The 19340-nt window shown below is 41.0% G+C and overlaps 2 protein-coding genes across 4 annotated transcripts in view; both read right to left on the bottom strand.

Moving 5' to 3' along the window:
* Window positions 1-1586: 1586 nt before the first annotated feature.
* LOC118688166 (cell cycle control protein 50C-like) lies at window positions 1587-12242 on the bottom strand. Its single transcript, XM_036385589.2, has 7 exons — window positions 11664-12242; window positions 10785-10895; window positions 9542-9643; window positions 8059-8149; window positions 4884-5021; window positions 3618-3827; window positions 1587-2859 (listed from the first exon to the last, which is right to left on the bottom strand). The coding sequence occupies exons 1-7, from the start codon at window positions 11874-11876 to the stop codon at window positions 2669-2671; spliced, it is 1056 nt and encodes a 351-aa protein (XP_036241482.1). The 5' UTR covers window positions 11877-12242; the 3' UTR covers window positions 1587-2668.
* A 358-nt stretch (window positions 12243-12600) lies between these two features.
* CMSS1 (cms1 ribosomal small subunit homolog) overlaps window positions 12601-19340 on the bottom strand; it is a 227918-nt gene continuing 221178 nt past the window's right edge. For all 3 annotated transcript variants that reach the window (XM_036390416.2, XM_036390425.2, XM_036390432.2), the window contains exons 9-10: window positions 17793-17881; window positions 12601-13248 (exon numbers count right to left, since the gene is read on the bottom strand). In XM_036390416.2, coding sequence (XP_036246309.1) covers window positions 13165-13248; window positions 17793-17881 — 173 coding nt within the window. In that variant the 3' untranslated portion in view covers window positions 12601-13164. The remainder of the gene's footprint in view (window positions 13249-17792; window positions 17882-19340) is intronic.

Raw genomic sequence — 19340 nt, 5'->3', positions numbered from 1 at the left:
CTGAGAAAAGGGGACAATCCCCTGGGACTTGGCACAATGAGGAGCAGTTCATGATGGCTTTTACCATCTTTCTGTTAGGTTAGGCCAACCCTTCAGCCCAGCCTCTCACTTCTGTTCCAGCTCCTGCACAAAGGAGAATACAGCAGCAGCAGCATAAAAGAATTCAACAAACATTTCATGCAGATAGAGAAGCATTCCCAGTGTGAGGAACACACCTGTAAAGCTTTCTTGAGAAGGTGCAATTGTGCCAGCTCTGGCACAGGGGGCAGATCCACAGTGTGGATCTGCGCTGGCACAAAAGGAAGCATAAGAAGGTTGCTAACACTTATTTTCCAGCTTTTTGAGCAAGGCAGATTCTGTCTGCTGGGAGGAATTAATCAGACCTGGCATTCCCATTGCTCTGGTGTGGGCAGCACCACCCTGAACCAGCCAGACACTGCAGAGCTTCTCAGAGCTAACAACAGAAACAGTTGGACCTGAAGCAGCAGCTTCCAAAGACACTGTTCAGAGGGTACCAGAAAGATGTAAAGAATGTTTAAAGCTGTGAAAAATGGGATTTTGGGTTTATAAACAAAGTCTTAGACAACTTCTGGAAAAACAGAAAGACTTGTTTGAAGACAGGTCTTCTTTATGGAGGGGACTGAAAACAATCTACATTTCAAGAGAAGAGGTTCCTGCAAAAGCCTCTTGGAGATAATGGGCAAACACTACTTGCTGGGATATGTTTTCTGGATAACTTTTTTCCTGGTAGATACTGACTCACTGAAATACATACCTCATTATTCAGTCTCCTTTTACTAGCTTTTTTACCAGATACTTAATGAAAAAATGAAATCAGTGACAATTGCATCATGACGTAACCACCCCTATAATTTCTTGAAAGTCAGTTTCTCAGACAATGAAAAAAAAAAACCATAAAAAAGAAAGAGAAAAATAAAGATGTTCCCATGGTCTGTTAGGAGCCAGAAAACAAATTCAGCTTTGTCAGGAAATCCCATCAGAGCTTTCCAGAGAGCTGCATGGGATTACATTTTCAAAAGGACTGAAAAGTTTTAGGAGCATGTCCCACCGTTAAAAGTGATTCAGACTAACAACCTTAAGCATTGTTGCATGCCCTGCTTCATGCTCTGTCTTGTCTAGCCCAGTGAGGGGTAGGGTTCTTCCACAGCTCCTGACAGATCCAGGTGCAAGGTGCAGTTTCTGCAGCTTCAGGATGGAGGTGACTGGCCCTGAGCAGGAAGAGCAGAGGGGACAGGAACCTTTCCCGGCCAGCACAAAGCACTGGTGGGGCAGGACTGTCCTCCCAGGCTGGGCTGGGAATAGAGCAGCTTCCCTTCTGCTGCTCATGGCTCAGCTTCAAAGCAGAACTTCAAGGAAACTGCACCTTCTGTGCTGCCAACCCCTTCAGCAGGGGCCATCTGTCACAGGTCACCACATGCCCAGCCCCAGACACTCTCAAATGCAGATGCCTTGACAGTGGCTTGCAGGCTCCCAGTGCCACATCCCTTTCTCCTGCTCCAATCTGTGATTTCTTTCTTGTTCTAGTGAGAAGGCCTTTTAGGAGAGAGGCAAGGCACACAAAATACTTATGAAAGTAATTGAAGGTGTTTTATTCCACTTGCACTTTTACAACAGAAAAACCATTTTAAAAAATTCACACCTACCATGGTATGCTTGACCTAAATTCTTCAGTGCTGTTCCTTCATTTTGTGAGACTAGAAATAATTCCTAAATGTGTAAAATATTAAACATGAAACATAAAAATTGATGAACCTGTTCATGAACTGCAGTGTTCACTTTAAATTGATGGATTTTCTGGTGCTTTGTTTTTTATTGACAATAAATTACCATTCTGTGCCATGTAAACTTGTGAACTTTCACATGGGATAGGTAGGAGTGCAATTTTGGCCTAATAGTTAAATTAGGTAGATGGTTTTGTTAAAATATTTTGCATTAAAGAAGCTTTTCATTTAGGATTTCTATGGAACCATAATTTTAAAAATGCAAATAAGTGATTGGATGCCCTCCAGCTCTCAGCTGCTAGATAAATCAAATAAATTTGGTCTAAACAAACTCTGAACTCCTGATAAATGCCCTGTATTCAACCGAAATCAGGTGTCAAACTCGAGTGAATGCACTGGTATAAACTGGTTGTTTTTTCAGCATAGCTGAAAAAGATATATAAAACCCAAGCCAAGCCATTAAGCACATGTATGTGGTCCACAAGCAGATTTTAGCAGTAAGTTCTACCTACTCAAGCTTTTTGTTGGATCAAGACTCACTTTTTACCCACCAAAGCTCCATTCCAGTTAAGAGAAATGTTGTCTGAATTACGGGCTGAGTAAGAAATTAATATGGCCCCTGACTTCTGGCCAGACATTGGTACCACATAATTTCTTTGCCATTGCAACTCTAATCAGCTGTGCTATCTGCTGTTTGAAGCTCATCTCACTACAAGTTTCCAAGGAAACAAATTTAGGCTCACACGTACATTAATGAGAATGGCACCTCAGGTTTCAGATGATGGACTAGCCCTGCCCTTCACTTTGTTCACATTCACCAAACCTGACACTGAAAATGGTCCAGAGCTCAGGGAAAAGACTGAAAGGTCTGTGCTGCACCTTCTTTGTTCACTGCACACTTCTGTCTCTGTTCAGAAAGGTGAACCTTATTGCTTCTGAAAGTATGTTTTCTTTTTCCTGAGCTTTAAGTGGATGCCAGTTATGACAAAACCTGCCAGGGTTGCTGCTGTGCCAGAAACGAGGTAGGCAATTCCCAGGAATGGGTTACTTCCACCACTCCACACCACGGTTGAAAGAATCACATGCTTCCTCCCCTTGAATCTGGTAACAGGGAAATCTGAGAGAAGGATGTTAAGATTTCACTAACAAAGCGTACATTAAATGCTCAAAAAGCTTTCCAAGGCATAAAGAGTTTTGAGGGCTGCATTTGCTGCCAAAACTCCTTTAACTCATTGGTGATGTTTCTGCTATTCTGGATACAAAAACCCAGCTGCTCTTTGGGAGGTGGTAGGCAGCTGGTAGTAAGAAACCCAGTTATTTTAGATACAGTCTTTGTGTGCATGTGGAAATACTTACTTTTCTAAAACATTGTAAATTTCAGATTCATTATTTATAGGACTGCTACTGCATTAATTTGCTATGAAAGCTCAGTTGAAAATGGGCCTTTTGGGAAGCTTATCAGGATACTCCACATAGTCTCTGTGAGGGTAAGTGCTCAGCTCTACCTAATATGTTGTAGCCAGAATGTTATATGAGTTTACCTTTCATCTCTCCCATGGAAGCTTTCAGAATAGAACCAAGACAGAACATAACCACATTTCTATCAGCTGAGAAAGAAGAGGAATTTATGGTCATGTTGACATAACTCCTGCTGACAAAAGGAGTTCTTTAGTCAGCAGAGTTCCCACTGTTGGCTGTGAGGGGACAGATCACCAGCACAAAAGCTCTTATCAGTCAGGACATGGCCCAAATCCCTCGAGGCTCTCCTGACACAGGGGTGTTCCTCACGGCTTCTTTGCCAGTTGCCCACACAAATCCTATTCGCCTCCATGTCACTGTAACTCTCTGGGAGCCTCAGGGAATGTGAAAGGATACTGTAGGAAATCTGGAAGGTGTAATTCCCTGCTGGCAGGCCCTCTGCGAAGCGCCGAACGTGTCTGACGCGCCGGTAGAGATTCCGGAACGTGGCAAAGGCCGACACTCGCATCCAGATAATGAAGTCATCGTTCACATAACCATTGTTCCTCTCATCTTCCTCATCCAACAGGTACACTGGCTTCTGCCAGTAAGGAGGTCTGGCTGTGCCTGGTCACAAAGAGACAAAGCAGGAAAGACACTATCTGTAAAATCTGTGGTTGCTGAGATTCTGGGCCTCACACAACCAACGCGGAATATGAGCAGTGGTAGATACATGAGACACTGTCCAAAATTATATATATGCCAGATAACAGCATCTCCAAGCATGTCCTCAAACATGAGGACAAATGTGAGGACAAACATGAGGACAAACACTCACCTCAAACATGAATTAACAGTTTAACAGTACCCAGGGGCTGCTACAAATTAGAACCTTCAATGCTACACACTAGAACCTTTTCCTTCAAAGGAGAAACAAAGTGACTTGCACAAGTGAAAATACTGTTTATTCTGGATTCTCGTCTCTTCAGCAAGCAATATGTTCTCTATAATGAGGAGCTTGCCTTCATTTTTACACATTAATATATTCCTGTACAACTAGAAAGGCGCCTTTTGCAGCCTAATGGCACAGCCTATGACATTTAGAATCTGTCCCATGAACATGGCTTAGATCATTAGCTCTTGCCTATTGCACCCAGCTCTGATCCACAAGAGGCAGCTTTTAGCCCCAGCTCAATAGAGATCAACCATAACAAGGAAACAGCCCTAGGAAACAAGTCTGAAAGAACTAGTGACAAAGGCAGCCTCTCATGTCTCACAACTGCCCAAGAATCTGCACAGGCATGAGGGAAAGATGGGATGTGCAATTCTCCTTCACAGATATTTTCAAAGGAAAAAAAAAAAAAGCAACTGCTTCCTTCTGCTTCCTTGCTTTCTCTGGACAGATTAGGCATTACAAGAAAGTATAAAGAAGGGTGTTGATGTGGGCTAACTTCAGTCTTCCAAAACTATTTTTTCTTAATTTCTGTGGTCAATTAAAAAAGTTAAAAGGTGGTATTTTGGCTAAATGTGCCTTCTGCTATCAGTCACCCTCTAAACCCTCCTTCTTCAACTTGCTTTCTTGCTATTTCTCCCAAAGGTGATTTTTCTGAGAATGGGAGACATATGAAGGGGGAAATAGGGAAGCCATTGAAAGATAAGGACCACCAGCAGAACCATTCTTACCTGCAAATGCAGAAGAGAGATTGTATGACTCAGGATTGCGAAATTTCACATTTTTATCTGTCCACCAACTGTTTCCAGTCTTCAGCAGTGGCACTTGAATCATAGATGAGTTATAATTGTAAAACAGATCAATAGTATCTGCAGGGAATACAAAAAGCAACATCTCTGAGTCAAAGGCAGTCATTCTAATTGCCAGAATGACTAACAAAAAAAAAAAGGCACATTGAAGCATCTTTCAAGTGGATAGAAAACCTGAACATCCTGGGCCTGTATGGAGCACTGCACATTTCACAAGAAGAACTAAGGTACCAGAGTCTTAGAACTACTGAAGTTTTAAAGACTGAACATTTCCTACCAATCCCTGTATATGTTGTACATGCTTCTCATGTCCATCAGCTCCTGTGGGACTACCTTCTTTGAAAACCACTTTCTGAGCTCTCTAGCTAGTTACAGAAGTTACTGTCCTAGCTAGTTTCCCCTAGAATTTCTTTGACAGTTGTCCCAAAACTTTGCTATACATGATGTGTTTTCAGGGACTAGGGTAGAGATAAAAGCACAATCAAGGGAAGCCAGTCCTTTGGAAATAAAAATTGCTTTAGTTTTATGCCAGTTAGAGCTTGCTTACCAACTTGGACACAAACACTTTCTTCAATCAAAAACCATTTAGTTAAAATTTTGCCTAACCATGCTGTCCAGTTTCAGTGGGTGAACAGCACTTGTTTTTATCCATTACTATTTTCCTACATAGATTAGTTTAATATAAGGCAAAACCATTATAGGATGGATTAACAGCTCTGTTAACCCCTAGGCAGTCAATGGGATGATGGGCAGGGACAATCAGATGATACAGATGGGGAGGGGTTGCCTTTTAGGAGACATGAAAAGCAAAACTCAGCTGCATAAGCATCAATGAAAAGATACTTTTTTTTTGTTTTCTTCTACAAAACCTCTGTTCATGCAGCTCCTTAAAGCTCAGACACAATCTTCTGGGAAATGATAATTTCTCAGAATCTCTGCTGGTCAGAGTGACTCTGAGATATGTACAAACTTCTTTTTCCCAGCCTGGCCATTGAAGAAGGAGTCAGGATTTTTCTATTCTCGTTCTCAAGGTTGTTTATTGTTTCTTATCTATAACATTCTTTCTCCGACCCTCCAAGGTCTGTCTGGCAGGTTGGGTTGAGGCACACTGACCGCCCTTGGGGCGGTGTTATCTTTTTATACTAAAAACTACATGTACTTTATTTACCATAACTTCCCAATACCTATCACCTATGTTAGACAGTGAGTTTCTACCTTAAACCAATCCAAAAGTGCCACCATCACAGCAGAAGATGGAGGCCAAGAAGAAGTAGGAGAAAGAGACTGGACACACCCAGATTCCCCCATCTTACCCCCGAACCCCCATTCTAAAAACTCCAAAAATCTATTTTTCACCCTGTGACAAACTAACTATTATTCTACTTAAACTCTCTTGACTTGTAATTCTTCATATAAAGGTGGTAATTTGCTCCATGGGTCAAAATCAAAGGCACAGGGGTCTTGGGCTCTGGGCCAAGGGTCTCTAAGCCCCTTGGCAGGGCCTCAAGTCCTCCAGGGCAGCCAGAGGAATTTCCTGGGTTCTGACAATCATTCTGTGGCCCACCATATCCCCAGATATTTGTCACCACTTCATTAACAGGAATTGCAATGCTCTGAGCTCTGCCTGCTCAGTTTCTTGTCTTGACTCTCCCTCCCAGGCTCCAGAACAATGTGGGCTGCACACAGCTGGGCTCTGCTGGCCTAGGTCTGAGCCCAGCCCAGTAAATCCCACTTCCAGCAGCAGGTGGGTAAGCAGGCAGATGAAAATCAAATGGATCTAGAAGTTACTGAATGCAACTGGCTTTCACAAGTCCCCTGGTGTAGGTGGTGCAGCTGCTTGGAAAGAGCTGCTGCCTTCTCAAAACCTGCTGCATGGAACAGGTTAAAAAAAGGGTGAGAGCAAGGAGTGGTAGAAACTGGAAGACAAAAAAGATGGGGTAGTGGAGAAAAGTCTGTAGTTTTTTGTTGCTTTTCTTTCCAAAGATACATTCTGAAATCTCCCAAGTGTATTCAGAAATAGATTATGCCCATTAGATTACTACAAAGATCAAATCCAGGATCAAATTAGGACTACGAATGCTTCCAGCATTCTAGAACAAAAATGAAACTGGGTAGATCCAAAGATCCAAAGTAAAGTGGAGAATGTGGAGAGTCCCTCCTTCTAAGCACATGATTGTGGGAAGGCAGAATCTGGGCTCTCCCATCACTGTATAAGAATGTGCTTTTTAGCACATTGTATGGAGAAAAGACTCTTTTTCCGACATGGAAGTATGGGGAGATGAAAGTGTTCAAATTGTAGATATCAAGCAAAGGCCTCCATGCTAAAGTAAGCAGATGTTAAAGTAGCTGTGATCCTATGAGAAGTTTGAACAGAGAAGGAGAGAAGAGCGATGAAGATCCTGTGCTCCTAGGAAGAAGATAATTTCAGATACAGATAATGAGAACCTTTGCCTTTAAATAACTCATCTTTAAAACAGTACCCCATAAGTTGACATGGCCCATAAACACAGCTGTGGGAAAAGTTTGTGGAAAATGGGAGGGATCTCACGATTGCAGATTTCCCCAGGCAGCTGCTATTCGTGGAGAGAGCCAGGATAGAACTGTTTTCTCGTAGAGAAGTCTCCATAACATTAACAAGAGAGACTTCTCTCCCTAAGTGAATGAAGAAAGACTATTCTAGCCAAGAAATCTCAAATTAGCAAACCAAAACCACGACACCCTCCTTCTAAGAACGTGATTGTGAGGAGGCAGAATCTGGGCTCTCCCATCACTGTACAGGAATGTGCTTTTTAGCAAGGAAGTATACCAAATCTACTGTATCCTTGTTCCTTATTTCAAGAGGGCCTAAATTCCTCACTCCTACTGTACACTCACATAGAAGAGGGCCTTAGAAAATGAGAAATCTCCCTGAGTTTCCAAACAAGGGCCAAGTTACTAACAGTAGGAAGCAGAGCCTCACGTTCACCAGAGCAGCACCACCAAACAAAGCCTTTTATGGGAGTAAGTGGAGGCCTTGCAGTAGCAGGTCTGCCCTGCCATGGGGAAGGGAATAGTGTGAAGAGGGAGTCAGGAAGGGGCAGAGGAAGGTCCCACGTACCATTGAACATGCTGTTGGCAATGGCCCCGCACGGCGCCATCGGGGTCCCGTTCCTGTAGGTGCTGAAGGGCGCGCAATAGCTCCTCTGGATCTGCATTCAAGGTCACACAACAATCAGGCACAGACCCAGGGTTTGCTTTTAATTGGTGTCCTCCCATGCCTTCTTCTGAAAAGCCACTGAACAATTAAGTCTCCAGTACCTTTTGGTCACATTAGAGAGACAGCAAATGAATGGGTGTGTAGTTCAGGAACACCTTCCATATCTAGGCACAGAAACTTAAGGTCTTCATCAAATTCTGCTGCCGACTTGCAAGCTCCAGACTACAAAAAACAGGTTTGGGGATCTGCTATTGTAAAATGGCTACAACTGGAATTGTTCCAGTGAAGCCCTGGCGTACCCTAGAACACCTTATTTTACCTTCTTTTTAATTCTGACCTGGGCTGAATTAGTGCTGGAGAACAGCAGATCTAGTTGGCCAAATTACTGCAAGTCAACAAGGCCAAATCTTGATGTATGAAGATATAGAATGAAAACCAGAAGTCCCCCTCAGCTTTACTACATCTTTCCTACCCCATTTTATAAGAAACTATAAATCTTCAGGTTTCAGCATAGAAACATTTTCAAGTAACTTCAATGAGCTGTATAGCTGATTGGCACAAAAGCAAAAAGCAGCTGCATCTTTATGCAAACAAACAAGCTGACAGGACACTTGCAGAGTTTTAAGAAGCATTTTATAGAAACGAGGAACATGTCTTGAGAGTTGTAAGAAGCATTTTAGAGAAACAATAGATTACCATGGCACCATCATATATACTGAAAGTACACGTGGACTATGTGTATATTCAGAAATGCTACTTTTAAGCCCAAAAAAATATGCTTTAGATTTATAGGTAAAAACCTGAATGCCATGATTGCATTCTCCAGTTTCCTTATGCAGGTCTGCTGCAGGTGATGCTGTGTAGTCCCTCTTTAGACATCTGAATTGCATACTTAGAATGCTACATGATATCACTTATTTCAGAACTAATCTTTTCCTGCTCCTTGCCTGCTTCCAAAGACCAATGGCAAAACTAAAGACTCAGAATAACTCAATTCCCTAGCCCTAGCTAGGGAATAATTCAGTTCCCTAGCACAGTTTAAAACACTTCTGGCTAAGAAGACTGACAACACAAGAAGGAAAAGCTTTCTGTATATGTATTTGAAAAAGACAATGTATTTTTAATCAGCACTACAAGGTGTAGGTTTGAGAACTGCAACACAGGACTGACATATTTTATTTACCCCCCACCCCCTTCAACCTTCCTCTCTTACTAACTTATTAGGCATAATAGCCCCAATAAGCATAAAAGCCATGACCAAACACTGAAAATCTGTACTTTATTATTTCCTAGAGGCACTTAAACACACTTATGGTTCTCCATATGGTCAAAGGCACACCTGGTGGAAGTGCTGCTGATCTCACAACAGAAAAAGAAAACTTACATTTACATTTCGGCCCAACAGCTGCGCGTCACTTCTTGATTTCACATACCGACGGTGGTTTTGATAGAAGTTTTGCAGACCATAGTACATAAAAACATCACCCTAGAATCCAAGGATAAATCCCTTCAATAAGGAGAGCTCATGAAGGCAATGAGAAATCTTATTACTTAGTTAAAAAAGGGGGAAGAGAGTACTCATATTAAAATGTCTGTAACTACACCCTAAGCAATACAGCAGTCATGGGCTAGAATCTAATCTTTACCCTAACTGTAAGATTTTATGTTTTGGCACAAAATTAAACATAATTTAAATCACCAAAGAAAAGCTAAAATAAAAATGCCTGATAATTATTTTACTCAAGATGGCATGGCTGGCCATGAACTTGCAATGACTATGAATCATATTGCAGAGACAGTCACTCATTTTCCATTAAAGAACATGCACAAAAACCTTCACATTCAAAGAAGAATGCTGGGCAGGCAAATCATGCATGAAGGGTAATTATGCAACTATAAAAAACCCATTACTCAGTTAAATTAACTTCTCATCTCAAACATCACTGTAATCTGGAGAATTACAAAGTATTTTAACAGCCTTCTCAATACTGCAGAATCCTAAAGTGACTTTAAATTACACTGTCATTTTAAGGGATCATTTATTCAGTACTAAGTATAAAATCTCTTTGGCAGAACATGAAGCATTTTAACAGTCCCAATAACACAACCTGGTAGTTTAAGGAAGGAAATTAAGCATATTTTTTCCAAAAGAAACTTCAGAATCACATTGCTAGACTTGAATTATTTCAAGGACCTTGGGGATTAGCAGCACAACTCTTGTAAAAATGACTACAGGGGTCTACTTATGTAAAGTGGTCAGAGCTTCAGATTTCCTTCTCACTTGAGAGCTTAGCAGGGCAACAACAACCAATCAATCCCAGGCCAAGGGCAAGGTTTTGCCTCTGACTCAGAGAGAGACAGAAAGAGGTCACCTCCACAATCAAACACCATTTCCTCCACCCCCTTCTCTTTGGGCATCTCCCAATCAAGGGGCCTGGTCTTGATTATTAATACCGAAATGAACAACAAAGGCTAAAGTGTAAAATTTTGAGCATTACATGTTCTGAAAAAGTACAAAGCAAATTTAGTCAGGAGCTCTACAGAACAGAATGACTGTCTTCTATCATTTAGGGATATAAGTAACAGGTGGTACTCAGCAACCTGAGTTGGTTTTTGCACCCACTTACCAATATATCTTCCTTTAGCGTGAAATTAATAGAACAGTGGCATTCCTTATTCCAGTTAGAGGAATTTTCACGGAGCTTTGAACAATCTGAGCATTTATCTGAATAATCTATCTGTCAGAAAAGTGAACAAGCAAATATATTGTCATAAAGAACATGCATAGGAAACGGTTAGTGGTTTATGTCCAAGGCTTCTCAGAGCTGTTCTCTTCTAAGTGACCCTGGACTGCCAAAAACATTGTTGAAAATGAAGAGGCAGAGTGAGGATTTGGCCTCAATGAACAAGCACAGAATTTATCCCTATTTTAAAGCTGGTTTAAAGCCTTTTGGTGACTGTTGCAGAACTGTCACGTCTGCTCCTCAGCAAAGGAGTGCTGAGTGAAGAACACTCCTGCAGCTTGGGCTGGCTGACCAAGGAATGCTTGACAAATCCCCACATGCATCATGTGCTCACAGTGTTGGCTCCAAACAGGAGTCTATTCACAACACCACAGGTCTGAATAACCTTTTCTGCAGGAGGGATTTAAACATTAGGGCTCCCTGTATTTCAAGCTTTTGCCCAACAAACATGAATGTTGTTATAGTGTCAAACACTCTGTGAGGGATTTGCTTATTTCCCTTCAAAACCCCAGTAGATAATGAAAACATTTTGGCAGTAATTATCACCCACATTTCAGATACTACCACCCAGTGCTCTGATTTTATTGATGACCAACTGCCTCTGAAGATTTTCACAGGAATACCAGCTGCTGGACACAGCATAAAGGCATAAAGCCATTGCTACCATCTTTACTCAAAAGCAAAAACTCAAAGCCTTTTCTCTCCAAACCTGGCCTGGTTTCTACTTTACAGAATATCAAAGAACACCACTCCCAAACCAACCTGTATTTCTCTGACGCTGTTTGCAGACAGGACAAGGCAGACTCCCACAGTGAGGCAGAATGCCCCTGTCAGAAAGAAGCTGGAGAGCACAGATGCAATGGTGAGCTGGGGCTTCCAAGCTGGCAGCCTCTGCTGTTTGAATGCACTGTTATCTGGACACCTGGAAGGCTGGGCTTCTCCTTCTCTGGGAATAACACTTGTCTTGTTTTTCATTTTCTTCTTGGTGAGAGAAAGGAGGTATATCCTTGTGCTGGAGAATGTTTCAGCTGAAATACTGTCTTTATTGTTAGGAGAGTGTATTCGTCGTTCTAACTTGCATTATGGTGAGGAATTACTTATTAACTAGATCTCTCTCTTCCTTGTTTTCTGTACTTGTGCCTGGATCCCCATGATCAGCTTGTACCAACCAAGTGATTGTGTACTTTGATCAAGGTGTCCAGTTCATTCCTCCTGGAAAAGCTTAGATATATTTTTCCTGCTCCACAGCTCATTAGAATTTGTTATGACTTATTCCTTTGCAGGGATACTGGCAGCTATACTGGGATTTCTGTGTAATTTCAGATGCATTATTTCTTCTCCCTTCACTTCCATAGCTGCCCAGCTAACAGGCATGGCATACAAGGAAAGGAGTTCTACTCCAGTTGCACTGGATTCCACTGGGGAGGACTGCAGGTGCTGAGACAGCACTGCACAGAGAACATGGCTTTGGAAGACCAAACCAATTTTCTTAACCTATTACATTCATTGCTATTGACTGAGATGCAATTAAAGGTTGTAAAAAGGTTGTGTATTCTTTATCATAGAAGGACAACTAATTTTTAAAATATCCAATTTGGATCAATGGCTTCCCAAGATACTGATGATTTCCTTATCTCTATTCATCTTGTTCTCTGAAAAAGAATCCATCCATTCCCTACTATCTGCAATAACAAAAGAATAACCCAGAGATCACCTCATTTTAATTTAAATGGACAAACATAAGAATACTTTTTGCACACTTCAACAGTTTAACCAAAATAAAATCTCAGTATAATGTACAGATAATTTATCATGTAAGAGCAAAAAGTAGCATTTGGTTAGCTCCAGAACAGACAGGTGAAAAATACCTTTTCAACATGTTACTGAAATTCATACAACTTTTTCAAAGACCCCCAAGAGCAAATAGATTACCACTCTCACAAGAGAAATACATGTCTCATTTGGGACAGCACAGGGAGGGAACAGAAAACTGAGCTGTGCTCATCTTCAAAGTCTTACTTGTGACATGTAGCAGTAAATCTAGCAGGTGAAAGCAGTGTAACTCTGATTTCAGTATGACATTGTTCCTGCAATAAAAATAATACTAGAACTACAAACAAAACTTCTGGGCTTTTATTAAAAGAAAACTCAGAAAAAGTTGCAATGTGCCTTCTGTATTGTGACCTCTGAAAAGTCAAAATTCAGTTGCAGGCAGGATAATAGTAAAATGCAGCTGCAAATTACTTCCTTGTTGGTAAACTCATTAAAAGAGTCCCAGCTTCACAGATCCATCTCTGCACAGCTTTATAATACTCTTCTCCAGTAGGTCAATTGTTTCTTTCTTTATCTGAAGAAAACAAAAATCAAAGAAAGCATAAGAAGTTACTGATAATGATACCATTATTTATTTACTCAGGCACCTTACTATAGGACTAGAAATTAAAGAAGAGATTCCTACACAAGGTCCTCTAGAACATTTCCAGTTTTTAAAAGACCCATCATTTGCCCTGCAGCCCCATTGCACATGGCTACAGAAAGGTTGTCATTGGCAGAGTTGATAAAGCACACCACAGCAAAAGGCCCATCCTGGGCAGCAGAATCCCTACAGAACTTTCCAGACTGGCATAAAGCAGATCAAGGGCAGTGCAAGAGGCACAGCCCTGTCTGTGTCTGAGACACCTGAATGAAAGTGAGCATTAAGGTCAGGTCTGCCTGTGCTGCAATACAAAGTACCTTGGTTTATGACACTGATATGGCCATGGCTTATGGCTTATCTAAAGAGAAAAATGTATTACAGAGTAAATATTGACTACATACTTCAGAGGGAACACAAGATTCTTTATCATCATGCTTAGTCCAGAGTTTCCTTATAGCTCCCTCTTACCACCTACAAATCCCTTGTTTGCAGGTTTTCTCTCAGGATTATATTCTTTCATGCCTCCACTTTGCAGAGGAATAAATGATGTAAGAAAGTCCAGCCAGCCTCAACTTCAAACTGGATGTGCTACACGAAGGTGAACACAGTTGTCTTTCTATCACAAGTCCTTTTCTCACAAACCTTTTATTTTCATGACATATGCAACTTAAACTTAACATATTTTCAAATTTACTGAAGGCTTGGTGTGTGTATTGTTTGCACACAATACAGTATTGGGTTTTGTCGCAGACATCTTTCATGAAAAATCCTTTCTTAGGATTTTTCCTTGTGAGAAGCTGCAGTTTCAGCAGCCAAAAGTAAACAATGGTTATCTGCTGCTGTGGAATGCAACAGGTAGACCCATGATTGGTCTCCTGTGGGTGTTTGGATTTACTGACCACTCATGGCAGAGCTGGCTCTTGCTCTGTCTGAGACACGGATCCTTGTTATTCATTCTTTTCTATTCTTAGCTTAGCTAGCTTCTGAAGAAACCTTTTCCTTTCCATTTCTTTTTAGTATAGTCTTAATGTAACATATATCATAAAATAATAAATCAAGCCTTCTGATCATGGAGTCAACATTCTCGTCTCTTCTTCATCCTGAAAACCCTTGTGACCACAGTCACAGGGTTTTGTTGAAAGGAAGCTTGTCCTTTGGTCAGATCAAATAGTATACAACCCATTTTTATTTACACCTTTATGCTTTACTTCAATTCCAGTGTGCCAAGACAAAATCTGACAAACTCATTCACTCCTCCTGTGGTTTCTTTGAGAGCTTTCATCTCCTCTCTCCATTGTTTGGGATGAATGAAGTGGGAGACACAGGAACAGAGAATGAAAAAATCCAGCAACATTAACTAATGAGATGCTGAGGGAGCTGACAGAGCAGTGGATCGGGGCACCATCCCTTGTGTGGATATGATGGCATACAGAACTGCCACGTGGGAAGATCCATGTGCTTTTAAATTCATATATTTATTAGAATATAAAGATAGTATTATAATAATTATATTATAATATAATATTCTAATATATTATTAGAATATAAATATAATGCTGTGTACATAATTCTTCACTGAACATCAGCAAGTACAATGGACATGTGCTTCCAGTTGTTCTTGCTTTCTGGTTTAAAAACAATGAAATTCAGCAATGTTGCACCTTAAGTATGCAAAGAAATTATTGATAATTGAGGTTTGCACTGAAAATAGGCCAGTATGCTGAGTTTCTAACTTGAAGTGTACAATTTTGCCTCCATAATTAAAACAGGTGGAAGAAATTAGTACATCAAACAGCCTATTCTAAAAATTGCCTTTGTTACTGTATTTCCTCTCTTTGAGACAGCTTATGAGTATTCATAGCATGTATTTGACATTTTTCTATACAATGAGAAAGGCTGACTAGGACTGTATTCCATATTTGAAGCCCACAAGTTGCTAGAACATCCCATTGGTTTATATGTGATGTTAAAATATCACCAAAACATTATTTGGGTGTCTTTCGCTTTTGACATTCCTTATACACAACTTAAGGAATCTGCCTGATGTCTGCAGTGGGATAAATACCTGCAAAATACTCCACTTATAAAGCCCAAGATGTTAAAAACCTTCCTTTATGATGTGTTCCATGAGCCAAGAGCAGTGTGAAGACTTTTCTGTAATTATATATTCACTATTCTGTAATCACACACAAATATCTGTTGCTTATCCTAACACGATATATGATGGTCCAGTGTTCTTACTTACCCAGATTTAACTTGAACTAAGCTTTACATTTTTATGCTAAGACAGCCTTGGTATTTTGCCTTCATAAAACAGACTTGGAGTCACAACTTTAGGCCTATATTTCTAGACAGACACACAGAACTACCATGATGCTGCCTACAGCGGGCTGAAAGGTTTGCAATATTGAGGTTTGCAATAGCCCAAAATGAAATAGTGGCAACATAATCTTCATTTTTTGGAGGTGGATCACCTATGATTTACTTTATTGATGTTGACTTCAGATGACTTAAAAAATCCATCCCACTGCCATCAACACCTTTTGTATTGCCTGTGATTTTGTACTGTACTGTCTGTGATTTCATGTTTTCTGTTCTTTAAAAAACTTACAGGTAAGTGCAAGCATCATACAAAAAAAGCCTTATGTATTATACAAAAACAGCCTTATGTATTAGCCACAAGAGGGAGCCTCCTTGCCACCAAAAAAGCAAGGGCAGAGGTTTTTTTTTTTGCTACTTCATTTCTTCAATGTGTTTTTTTAGTTTTGTTTTGTGTATGTGGGGCTGTAAAATGCAGCACATTCAAATACTTAGATAAGCACGTAGATGGATTAATGACTGATAATTTGTTTCACTTGTGAAATTTGCTTCACTTTGTTTCACTTAATGTTTATGTGCAAAAGAATATGCAATCTTTTTAAATGTTTATATGCAATCTTTTCCCTGGAGATTCCTGCCATGTATGGGCCTTCTTTAAATGCACAAAACCTCAAGACACTGTGCAGGAAATTGGGAGCTTTCCAACAAGCATTAATGGAGGAAACTGCCTCTTCATCTGGCTAGAAATAGGTGATGCTCCACAACATACTGTAAACTCAGCTTGTTACAGCAATAAATAGAAAAGCTGGATCACAGAACTGGAAAGAATTGGGAATTATCTTAGAAAGAGTGTACAAGTGATGGATGGATCTAAGTTCTTTGTACCCTACTTCTTGTCAAAAGAAACAAAAAAGAAAAAAAAAGACAAGAAAGAAAAGAAAAAAACATGAGAACTGTCTGTAGATTTACTCATGTGATGTTATCTTGCTCTCAGGTGGAGAAACATACACATTTGGCCATAGTTTTGTTAATTTTTTGAGGAAACTTTTCTCTGAATCACAGTATATGCTGAGTTGGAAGGGACCCAGACGGATCAAGTCCAAATCTTGGCCCTGCAGAGGACACCCCAAGAGTCACATCCTGTGCCTGAGAGCATTGTCCAGACACTCCTTGAAGTCTGTCAGGCTGGTGCTGTGCCCACTTCCCTGGGGAGCCTGCTCCAGTGTCCAACCACCCTCCGGATCAAAAACCTAATATCCAACTGAAACCTCCCCTGATACAACTTCAGGCCACTCCCACAAGTCCTGTCCCTGGTCACCACAGAGCAGAGAGCAGTGCCCCTCCTCTCACCCTCACAAGGAATTTGTGACTGCAGTGAGGTCTGTCCTCAGCCTCCTCTTCTCCAGGCTGAACAGCCCAAGTGACCTCAGCCCCTCCTCATAGGGCTTCCCCTCAAGGACCTTCTCCATCCTCATGACCCTACTTTGGACACTCTCTAAGAGCTTTATACCCTCCTTATGTTGTGACCAGAGCTACACACAATATTCCAGGTGAGGCCAGCCCAGCTCAGAGCAGAGCAGGACAATCCCCTCCCCTGCCCAGCTGTGATGGTGTCCCCAATGCCCCCAGGACAGGGCTGGCCCTCCTGGCTCCAGGGCACTGCTGGCTCAGATTCAACTTTCCATCATCCAGGACCTCCAGGTCCCTTTCCATGGTGCTGCTTTCCACTGTCTCATTCCCCAGTCTGTCTGTACATCCAGGGCTGCCCCATTCCAGGTGCAGAATCCAGCACTTCCCTCTGTTAAATTTCACACAGTCTGTGATGCCCATCTCTCTCATTTGTCGAGGTCTAGGACTCTGTACAAAGTCCTCCTGCTGAGGGAGCTTCCTGAGGACAGGTAGAATATCCATGGAGCATAAACAGGTGAAACTCACAGCACAACCATAGAAGTCACAGCTGTGACTTGCAACAATAAAGGAAAAATTCTTTTTCAGGAGATAATTCTGAGACCTGAGAGTACAGACTTCTCAGTCAATGGGAACTTCTTTGTGTTCCTTTCCCACTGAAGACAGCTTTACAGAAAGAACTGTACTGACCAAGACCTGAGAGCTACCAACAAAAGTAGCTAATACACAGAATATAACATCTACAATACCTCAGGGATGTCCATCATTCTCCTCAGTTTCTGATCTCTCCAGTTCCAATCCAGAATCATATATTTCGTGGAGTTTAAGCACAGGGCATCTAAAAAGGCAACATAATTTTTATTACCAAGATAATATTACATGTGCTTATCAAAATGATTTTTGGCTTTTACATCTTTTGCTGTCTGTTTCCAAGGAAACTGATCTTTGTACACTTAAGTACTATATTTGCTGCTTGGAAAACTAATGCACCGACACTGCAAACTCCCTTAGCCACATAATCTCCTGCCTTTTTGTAAGATAAACACAAAAGCAGAACAACTACTGTTGCCAGACTTGTCAAGAGCTTAACATCCTGCCAGAAAGTAATTCCTCAAGCTTCCTCTTGATGAAACCACAGGAGTTGAATTTCCACAGCTGATGTCACTGGTAAGTTACAAGGACCCTAACCTGAAAATTGATGTTAACAGGAAGAGACAGTGTTCAGCAATTTACAGGACAGGGTGCTCTGTGAATATGAGTCAGGTCAGTGGTGCTCCTGAAGAATTCCTTTATCCTTCAAGTAAGTGGTGATGAAAAAAAAGGTCCTTTCTGAACTTGCTTTTCAGCTGTTCTTCTATTTTTTCCCAGGTCTTCTACATGATGCTCACCATATTTTCCCATCAGTTTTGATTCCTCTCCCTTCCCTAAGTGACCCAACACTAAGTGACTGCAACACTAAACTGTCAAAAAAATAACTAGAGCTTGGGATAAAATTTAAGATTTCCAGGATGGGGCATCCACAGCTTCTCTGGGCAACCTGTTCCAGTGCCTCACTAGTCTCATGGCAATGTGCTGATGTGCTGAGCACCAACATTTAATGTTGGTTGAAGCAACAAAATGATGTTACTCCTGCACTCTTTTGGAAGGAGCAGTAGAGTCCCAAACCACTGCCAATCCCTGACCAAGAGAACACAGTTAGAGCAAGACAGTGTCTTGCATAAGAGGAATAGAAAGAATTGCCTTATCATCTTGTCATTTTGTTGTTCCTTTTTCTTTGTGTACATACTGTCTACTGAATAAGTAAAAATACTCAAAATTTAAAAGATTTCTAGAGAATAATTAATTTTACTACAGGCAAATGAGAAATAAGATCAAATCAGCAAGCAGATCTTTCCTATACCCCTCACAAAATTTTACACTAAGCTCACAGTAACATATGATACAGTGACTTCTGCCACTATTTCCTTTTGATCCACTTGCAGTGTTTGGTTTCCTGGAACTTTAAATCTCACATTATGGTTTTGCAATCACTTTCAAGTCAGCATAAATCAGTATTTCTGCCAAAAGAGGAAGTCTCCCACCTCTGCTTGCTCATTACCTGATTTTGTGTGCATGCTGGTTTTGGTTTAATTGGGGTCATTTCTCTGAGCTGCCAAAGACTCTTGGGCTTGCACAGGGAGCAAGAAGAGGGAATAAGCACTGACTAGCAGGTGAGAGGAAGCATTTCTCTGCCTTTCTCTGCTAATACTGGCTTATGCCAGCTTAAAGTGATCATAAAACAAAGTACCAGAACCTTG

This window comes from Molothrus ater, chromosome 2 (genome assembly GCF_012460135.2).
Source record: "Molothrus ater isolate BHLD 08-10-18 breed brown headed cowbird chromosome 2, BPBGC_Mater_1.1, whole genome shotgun sequence".
Taxonomy (NCBI): domain Eukaryota; kingdom Metazoa; phylum Chordata; class Aves; order Passeriformes; family Icteridae; genus Molothrus; species Molothrus ater.
Note: the sequence above shows the minus strand (reverse complement) of the source record. Positions and strands in the feature narration are given on the sequence as shown.